This window comes from Acanthisitta chloris, unplaced genomic scaffold, assembly GCF_000695815.1.
Source record: "Acanthisitta chloris isolate BGI_N310 unplaced genomic scaffold, ASM69581v1 scaffold41210, whole genome shotgun sequence".
In the NCBI taxonomy this organism is placed as follows: Eukaryota; Metazoa; Chordata; class Aves; order Passeriformes; family Acanthisittidae; genus Acanthisitta; species Acanthisitta chloris.
In genome coordinates this window covers 29,147-39,252 of record NW_008652994.1, presented here as the reverse complement: position 1 = coordinate 39,252, position 10,106 = coordinate 29,147, and the positions used below count along the sequence as shown (strand labels likewise).

The 10,106-nt window shown below is 38.0% G+C and overlaps 1 protein-coding gene across 1 annotated transcript; it reads right to left on the bottom strand.

Annotated features, from left to right (window-relative positions):
* Positions 1-1,535: 1,535 nt before the first annotated feature.
* On the bottom strand, positions 1,536-2,443 carry LOC103806360 (chromosome unknown open reading frame, human C2orf66). Its single transcript, XM_009079049.1, has 2 exons — positions 2,324-2,443; positions 1,536-1,718 (listed from the first exon to the last, which is right to left on the bottom strand). The coding sequence occupies exons 1-2, from the start codon at positions 2,441-2,443 to the stop codon at positions 1,536-1,538; spliced, it is 303 nt and encodes a 100-aa protein (XP_009077297.1).
* Positions 2,444-10,106: the final 7,663 nt, after the last annotated feature.

The window sequence follows — 10,106 nt, the reverse complement described above, 5'->3', positions numbered from 1 at the left end:
GCCTCTCCCCCTCCCTCTCTCCCTCCCTGCCCGCGGGGTGTCCTGTGCTTCCTCAGACACCTGACCTGAGTTCTTAGCTCCATAAACACAGAGGGATGGTGCAGGTGTCTGAGTGACCAGTCATAAGTGGGTGTGAGGGGTCCCCAGCACCTGCCCCGTTCACCTCAGCCTCCCTGGAAAGGATTTGTACCAAAAGAGCACCTGAAAACCTGCCACTAAACACCTTATGACATCTGTTTCACCCCAACCTCCCTGGGAACGAGAGGATTTGTGTCAAAAGAGCACCCGAAAAGCTGCCACAAAACACGGCGTCTGTTTCGAACGAACCCAAGGGAACATTTGTGTGGCGGTTGTGAACAAAGACACCGAGCAGTAGTTAAAAGCACTCTGCTGCACTCCTCGTTTATTCACACTTAAAACACAACTCTGCAGTAGCCAAACAGCACATGTTTGTCAACAGACAGAATATGTGCTGGTTACAGCATAGCATCAGGTTCCACAGGTAGAAACGGGTCGTGAGGAACATTTTTAATTGTCAGGTGACAGTTAAGAAGTCAAAGCAGTAAGATCTGGCTGTGAATGTTACCACTCCACATGAAGCTCAGAAGTTAGTGCCTGAAGAAGAGAAAAAAAGAACTATAAATACGTGAGACAAACACAGAAATGTCTATATGCGACTAAGGTGTGATCTGAACCAAAACCTGGTAACCCTGGCTGAAACACCCTAACTGAGCACAGCAGACCTTTGCTTCCAGAAAGCTTTCAAATCTGACTGAAACCCTCAACTATTTGTAAAACAGAAGAAAACAATTATTTACCTTGCCTCAGAATTGCCAATATTCACTTTCAAAATGGGATATCAGCAAGGATTTATTTGTTAGAGAGTATGGCTATTCATAGATAAAACAAGTGAAAAGTACTTGCCATAATTGAAGCTGCATTTACTAATAATGCAAGCTCAACCCACTTCAAGTTTATTTTCTATTTATGGAGAGATGTGGATAAGTTGCAATCCTTCTAGCAACCTTCAGTTTTAGTGGGATAAATAAAGGAAACAGAACGAATGGACAAAAATGTATTCTTTGCTACATCAGCATTTAGACATCAGAGATGTCTAAATTAATCTTCTTAATATACATATATCATGAGAAACCATTAGTCTCAATTTGGAATGTTACTGATCTCAATTACTTGAATAAAAGCTGCATTCCCTATTTTCTGTACATTTTCAGAGTTCTTCTCCACGTGAAAGGGGAAAAAGAGGAGGAAATATAAAAGCATGGCCTATATAGATCTGCACAAGCACCATGTGTTATTTCATCTAAGTAGTAAATACCTCATAAACCTCTACCTTGAGAATTTTAAAAGTTTCAGGAAAGAGTTAAAGTACTACATTTTTAGCTTATTCTGACAAAGAAGCTGTTTTTGTACTTCAGAGACAAGTAAGAATCACTTGAATTCAGATCTTTCTTTTGGTTACAAGTACCAACATTAGAGGACAAGGCATCCTCTTTTACCGTGGTCAGCAGCATCTTTCAACCTTTGAAATAGTTTGGAAAAGAGTTTTTCCTTTCTTCATAATCTGCAAATGCAGAAGCAATAGGGTCTGAGTAGAACATGAGAGGCCTTGGTCCTTCATTGTTCAGGGTGAAAGTAACTGGGAACTTCCCGAGATCAAGACCCCTGCCCAAAAAATAGGCCTGGAGTGTTCTGAAAAACTGAACAGAATGAAAATAAGTAACCAACAGAGAGGAATTATTTCTACTGGCACAAATTAGATATTTGTTCCTTTGTGGGATGAAATCCTCCATTTTGATCACAATCTGGTACAATTTAGGCAACATAACTCAAGACACCTCCACTGCATCTATGGTTTGCATGTCTTACATGAAGTCAAAAGATCCCCAACTGTTTTTACTACTCATCTGTGCCCCCCCACTGCATCACAGGGGATTCAAACTAGATCCCTTACAAAACACCTATATCCCTCATAAAAGAGGCACAGCAAAATCCTTGCTGAGAGCAAACAGAACAGTTATGTTAGACATTTCAGAGTCAGCAACAGTGTCCAGGTGACTGAACTGGAGATAGAGGGAAGATTTATGTACTAATGCACACTGAGAACGTCTCCTCAGTTAAGGAGTACATCTTGACTGAAGAATGCTCATCCAGTTGTGGTTATTGACTACACAAAGTGCACAGTAACTAACGTTACATCTAATGGGCCCCTCTTACCACTAAATTTAGAAGATAAAAAGTCTCCTGATGGAAAGCAAAACACCCACATGAAACTTTATCTCTCTTTCTTGCAGCATTTCCTTACCAGGTCTCTGTTTCTGGGGTTATCTAGAGGTTTCCATTTTTCTTCTGGTCGGAAAGGAGCACCCTTGGCCAAGCCTCTCACAGCCAGTACTATATATAGACCCAGGAGCACTTTCCACATGTTGGATATGAACAGACTGTCTATAAGAAGGACAAACAACCACACTCTTTAAGCTCTACAGAGCTCACTGGTAACACATTAAGCAATTATGTCAATTCAAGGAAAATCTGCCTACTGCAGATTACATCTGTGTGCTATCAACTGGTTTTTTCCTGTTTGCCTAGTACTAATGCAGTAGAAAGAAGAAATTATTCTGAAGAAGTGTTTCCCATACCAAAGCTATTTCTAGGCACTGGATTCTCTTTTGAAAGGGACTGGTAGAACATATAGCACAAAATATTACATCCATAAACTTACATTTGCTATTACATAGAGCGATTTTCAGTGGCTGACTAGCTACAGCATCAGAACTCTGTGTGCTCCAAGGAGGATGCAAAAATATGGCTTGATATCCAGAGAGCTCAATTCTTAAAATGGCATTAAATTGGACCAGATACATCACTAAGTGCAATAATAGTAAAATATACTAGAGACCCATTTCATAACTTGACTCAATGGGAGAAAAAGATTCTCCCTCTGCCACTGTTTAAAATCAAGCTTACCAGTGAACTTGGCTGTGCCTTGCCCCTTCTTTGCTGGTCTCCTTGTGATCTGTAACAAACTGATCTCTGCACTTATATTTCTAGTGGACTGTAGGTGGGTGTCAATGACGTTAGCAGGAGCTCAAAAATACAGTAATGATTCCATTTCCATCCATGACATAAAGACCCTTGAGAGTTTCATACTTAATACTCTTAAGACCTGTTGCTACCGAACAGTGCAGCACAGATTCCTTCCAAGCCATGTGGCAGAAAATTGGTAGTGAGCATGTAATAAGTTTACAACAATTATCAGCAGAGATAGCAGAGCTGTAGCAAAATATGATTTTTCGTTAAAAGTAATTAGTCCTGTCTCTAGAACGGTGACTAACGGCTTTCAAGCAAATGAGATAAGGTTCTCCTGGAAAAAGAGAAAGAAAAGTAAGGTCTCTTTCAAGATCCAAAATCGTAACATTTTAATGGAAGCATTGATTTCCTACCCTGATTTTATCAGCAGTTAATATCCTCCTGTCACACTAGAAACTAAGACAAAGGCTGCAAGGAGGACTATGCTAATTCACCTTGGCCTTATTTCACAGCAGTCTTCACAGCAAAGCTGCTCACAGTTTTGTTTATAATTTCACTATACTCTTTGCTATAGAAATTATTATTTAGTATCACATAAAATATATCCCTAAATAGCCATGTTCAAATGAAAGTTTTTTGGCCATTGTCTCTTACTCCAGAATACAGATGTTTATTTCTGACTAGAAGCTTTCCATCTTTCTTTGGTTTGTATTTTGCAAGCAAAACAAAACCCTACCACCCCCTTCCAGGAAGGCAAAGTTTTGGCCATCCTAACATCATTAGCAACACAGTAAACAAAATCCAAGCAGTGTTATTTTCATAACTGCAGCAGCACACACAAATTCAAGACAATTTATCACGATTGTGCATTATTCTACAGATTTGGATTTTTTAAGAAATCATATACACAGAAAAGAAAATCCATCAAACCCCATCAATTACTTTTCACAACAGCAAAGATCCAGCTGGTGAACTCCTCAAGAACAGAGCAGCAGTAGCAACAGAGTAACCTGCAAAAATGCAAGCCCTAATGGAAGGGAACTGTCCTTGTTGGTTTTCTAGTTAGATACTTATTAAAAAAATAAAGCCAAGCCAGCAGGCAGTTCTCTGCCCCCCTTTCCCCCCACTCAGTTCATTTACTCCTTTGATTGCTTTAGAAAGCACACACTGGGGGATGCACAGTATATTCAGCTAGTCAAACATACAAAGTCATCTGCAAATTCGAAACAAGCTTTATTGCTCTGGGAGATTCAGGCAGTTTGGGTGACTGATGAAGTATGCAGATATGCAGATATGCAAGAGATTCAATTAGCATATATTTTCTGTGAGCTGTCTCACAGTTGTATTGTTGCTTCCTGAGCTAAAAGAGTTTGAGAAACTGTTGGAGCCAAAAGTCTGTTTAGGCTTAGGGCTCATTTTAATGTACAGGGGTTTGAAAATAATTTCATTATAGCTCTTTCCTTCAGAGAAAGTCAAATACAAGCAGAACATATTCATATTTAAATACTTACACTGACTGAACAAAACTGCATCCTCCTTTGAGAACAGTAGCTAATAAATGCTTTCAAAACCAGATGGCAGTGTGCTGCCTTTTTAACACACCCAAATTCAAGCATCAGGTTTTCTTGGCAAACTCTGTATATAGACACACATCTTCAGTAAATCAAATCTCTTCAGAGTGGCTATACTAATCATATACCCTTTATGACACAGTAAGTAATATTCATGTATGTTTGAATTAAACTGCACTGAAGCTGAAAATGCTCATAGCACTGTTCAGTTTCAAGCAATTTACCTGAAACAGGTAAAAATCTGAAATGCAATAGTTTAGCTGAGAACAAGTTTTGTACATATGACACTCTATATATGTATTACTCCCCAGTTTCACTGCCTTTCCCATTCATGACAGCAAGGCAGGTGTAACAGCCTAAGGTGTCTGAGTTAAGATCCTCAGACAAGCTGCATCCAGTACCATCTTTATTGTATTCACTTGAGATGTGAAAAAAAGCACCTGTTAAAGTACAGCTTTTGTTTACTGCTTTTATTTTCTGCTTAGAATCCCGAGTATTACAAGTCAGAAGGAAAAGCACCAAACTGCTCCACATGAGTACCTGAGCAAAGGCAAACGTCCATCACAACACTCATGAGCGTGTTTGTACAACAGAAGTACAGGTAACACTCACAACACTCTACAGAGGATGGCTGGTAAGTGGCACTTTTTGTGAATTACAACCATTTGTACTAATGCAACCATACAAAAATATACAGGAGTGTTTATTTAGCAGGGGATGTGCTATACAATGTACTCTTAGTCATGCACACTTAGGTAAAAAAAAAAGGACAAATAAAATTTGAAGTATACCCTACAGACAGGGAAACCATCAAACAAAACATGAACATCCCAGAGTAGCTCCCAATCACACTGCTCTCAACTACAACAAAAAAGTACTGGTATCTAAAAGCAGTTTTTAAAGCCTATGAGATTTCAGCTTACAGCTATTTCAGCCTTAGCTGAAAACACGTCCTTCTCCAAGGTCTTCTCAGCATCTCACACAAGGACTTTGCTAAAGCTCATGATGCATGGCATGATATCTAAGGATTAGTTATAAACATTTTAATAAGCACAATAATTTACTATAGCATTATTCAAACATTTATAGATAAGACCCTGTCAACACCTCTAGAAACCTGTAACTAGGAAGAGTTACCTCCATGTACAACAGCAGATTTACAGTAGCTATACAAAAACTGAGAACAGGAGGAGTTACAAACATGTAAGAAGTTGCTTGTGAAGTGATAGATTTTCCCAGCAGTTACATTTGCTTGTGAAGTGATAGATTTTCCCAGAAGTTACGTATGTTCTTCAAAGGTTTACGTCCTCTTAAAACCAAACCAAAAGAACAACTCCCTCCCCTCTAATTACCCAAACCAGTATTCTGGACAACATTATTTCCTCTTTATGCTTGGAGAAACAATTAAAAGGTAAGTGGAGAATCAAGTTACACAGTTCTGCTCAAGTTATCGTCATAGAAAAAGGCCTTAGAGGTAGTTGTACCCTCTTAGTGATTTCAATAGCAGAATATTCCTGTAGCTAGGAAATCACCAATGAATTCAGGATGACTGAAACAGCATCACAAAACAAAAAGTTAGGTGACTGGAATGAGTTTTAAAAGTCCTAAACTAACAGAAAGAAGTAGCAGGGAAGACATAAAACTGTATGATTATAATTAACAGATTGATTACAAATTACCTGTTGTGCCATAGCATCAGCAGCATTGTGCCACCCAGGCTGAAGTTGGTTCTCAACAAAAGAAGGTTAATCACTTCGATTTGTATTGTTTCAAACAACTCCTGTGGTCAGCTGACATGCAGCATTTTGTGTGCAGATCTAACTATCCTCAGCACAGTAACCTTGGAGATGGCATCATTTTTAATGACAGTGCTAGTAGGGGAAGGTGGGGAAGTCAGAACTTGCAGGGTATGCACAGAACATACAAAGAATCCTGTAGACACACAAGGAAAGCCAGTGGTGGCTCTTCCTATTAAAAAATATACATCAGAAATTCTTACACTGTATTAAAACAAGATTTTAAGATCTTAACTATTTCTTGCTTTCTGTAATGAATTAGGAAGAACAATGTATAACCCTCCCCTCAAGAAAGGTAATTTACACACAGTTCTTCAGGGATTTACATATGAATAGTTTTTCTAAAAAGTGAAATTTATTATTCAAAATTTCTGAAGTCTTAACACAATCAGCTCCACCCCCATCTAGTTGTTTTCTCAACTAGTGTAATTTTGATAATCAATGGCTTAAATACAGTATTTTGCTTTTTTATTTTGAAGAAACTAAAGAACAAAATGTTTTAAAATCATGTGACACACAGGTGAGACAGATATGTGAGACTAGCTTTCCTTCCTTACTTTTGTTTTTGTCATAACAGAAGGACATGAGAAATTAAGGTCAGCTAAAGCTTCCTGACTTTGGCTTGTGCGATTCCAAACCAAAAATATACTGTACTTGTCATAAATCTCCATTTCTCTAAGTGTAAAACAGGGTCAAAGTAAGTTTTTTAATCAAGTTTCAGTATGATCCACACAAAGTTTTTTGGTCAACTTCAGAAATCAAATGTAAGGCTACAGAAGTCCACAGGCTACAGTCGGAGTGTATCCATTTACTGGTTTAAGGCACAGGATTTTTTAATACTTTTTTTTCCCCCCTAGAAAGCTACAAGTTTAAAAGTCACAGTGAGGAATTTCACATTTCAGTTTTGGTCTAGCACTCTAATTCTGTGTGTCCTGTCTACCCCTTGTAGACTTCTGTACAACATTTCAGTTCCCAGGTGCTGCAGTCTCAAACACTGTTTTCACACTCAAACTGATGTAGGTGGAAAATACTGAAGCCTGAATTGGTCCCAAGATAGTGCACTTGGCCTTTTGCAAAAATGAGCATCAAACACTTGCATGTTTGAAGCTTAATATACATACCCTGAAATTATTTAAGTTGGAGGGGAAAAAAGCAGTGTTGGCTGGTGTTTCAACTAACAGGCAAAGCTGCAACAGAACAAGTCTACAGGAGAGCTGCTGTGCCTCACCAGGCCAGTCATGGTGCCTATTGCTCCTGTGAACATTCTGCTTTGTACTACAGCAGAAGGACACTGCAAACCAAAGATATATGCACATGGAAGGACAAAATTGAAGGTTGTGCCACCAAATAACATGTTTCTGTGTGCCATTCCTGATTTTACAGACACACAATTAGCTCTGACACCGTACAGATTCCTACAGAATCTACAACCTGCCAATCACTGCAGAGAGTCGATGCTTACAAGGATTATGACAGCACCAGTTGCAACATCTGTCTGCATTTCAGAATGCATCATGAGACCCCAAATCTTCTGCAAAAGAAAAGTCAAAGCATCACAGCTCAGGTTTCCAAGCTACAAGGCAACAAGCACATATTTGAGGCAGATATGTGCTTAGACACCTAAAAAATTCAGGTGCTGGGCAGGCTTGCTTATGGAATTTTCCCCTTCATTGCTTAAATTCTCTTCTTAATAGAAGGAATGTTATTAATAAGACAAAACATAGATTTTATTTAAGTTTTAAGATAGATGAGCTGATTAAAAGCTTTGAACACATTCTTCCATAAGTAAGAATATAAATCAGAAAGTATAATCTTTGCAAAAAGTTTTCAAATAAATTTTTAAAGATTCTATGGATTCTAGTATACTTTCTTAAAGTTATGACTCTAAAATAAGGGTAGAAAAATGATTTTACTTTAACATAAAAAATGGATTAGTTGTGAATTGTCACTCACTGGCACACATTTCCTAGAGGGTATACCACAGCAGCTCTCGTGACAAACGTGTGTCTCCCCTACAGCAACAGTGATGAAAACTTTAAAGTATTTTAAAGTACAGGGCTAAATGCTTACAGGAGCTATCCAGATTATCTCCCAGGGAAAAAAAGAAAAAAAAAAAAGATGCAAAATGCCAAAGCTGTAAATTCAACGAGAAACATTCACCATTAAATGGAAAACGAGCATTAAGAATTTAGTGTGTTTTACAACTAAGAATTTTCTAGTAGCTTAGTGACTTAAAACAGGAGCACAACTCTACACAGACACTGCAACTGCCTCCAAAAACATCTTCATAACTATTGCAGGTATTGAGTATTGAAGATCTGTCAATGGCTGGTGTTGTCTCAGCACAAATAAAACAGAAGTCTAAACACACTCATCACTGTACTGAAATAAACTTGATACAAATGAAAGCTTCTCAAATGTTTACATTTATTCACAGCCACATAATCAACTTCATTCTGTCCTGTCCACACTTAGAAGCAGATGCCTCAGATTTCAAAGGAAAGTCAAGTAACAAGTCCATAACATTGTTACTGGCAAGCACACGGAAAAATCTGAGTGTCAAGTACTGATATAGGCAATGTTTTGGGGATTTTTAAAGTATCAATGTATTTTACTTGATTTTTTTTTAATCACTAACTTTCAAGGTAGCTCAATTAGGATATAGATGGAAAGTTCACTCAGACATACAGACAACCTCTCTGTCTTCTGCAACTGTTTAGGGTTTTGCTGCATTATTAATCTGTTTTAAAATTTAGCAAGTATTTTGGAATGAATTGCCACATGAATCAGCTCGCTCAACACCAAAATCAGAGCAGAACTCTAAATACTAGAAATCATATGAGCCTAAATTCCAGTTACTGTAATTTCTTTTGAAATAAAACATTCAAAAAACACCAAAACCCAAAAAACCTCAATCCCCTTTTAACAGGATGCTGAAATGTTATAAAACATGAACAGGTCTTATTTAGAATGCATCCTGAGGTCTAATCCATTACAAGTTAATTTATATCTTGATCATCTTCTACACAGTCTAGAGAATCTAAAATTTCAAGAATAAACTGGAATTTTAGTTGAGTTGAAGGTAATAAGAGGTATTATATAATGCATTTGCCAAAGGCTGTTTTATAAATGCAGCCTACCCATAATAAGGGACATTTCAGCAATATTTACACATCCTCACATAAGCAATTAAAAGTATTATATTGGGTCAGACTACATTTCTGCTAAAACGTTAGTTGCGAACAGTGGCAGAACTACAGACTGAGCTAACAGAAGCTTCTTGTCTAAAAGTAACAACAATCAATCACTGTGATTTACCTGAAAACCAAGTTTAGACTGTTATAAGATTTAGTGCTTTTCAGAATGGCAAGTAGGATAATTCATTCTCTCTCAGAATGGATACATTTTTCCCTGGACTTGTTTTAATCCTGTTCCCACCCATTGGTTATGTAGAAGACCTGACTGGGATTAGACTCCTATCTGTCAAACAGCTGAAGTTGTACAGTCCACAATCACTTCAGAATCCAGACACACATAATTTCAAAGTAGGAGTAAGACTTCTCCTCCTTCCCCCAGAGAAGGCAAACCACCTCTGACAAAAGGGAGTGTTGAGGGAGCTGTGATAAACTCTTAACCATCTGGGATCTCAGACTCAGGATTTTATCTATCCCTACCTCCAACCTGAAAATCA

Bases quoted from the DNA above. Each gene is read 5' to 3' on its own strand.
- LOC103806360 (XM_009079049.1), bottom strand. From the start codon at position 2,443: ATGTGGAAAGTGCTCCTGGGTCTATATATAGTACTGGCTGTGAGAGGC. The intron at 1,719-2,323 runs GTAAGGAAATGC...CATTCTGTTCAG, and splicing joins ACCCCAGAAACAGAGACCTG to TTTTTCAGAACACTCCAGGC.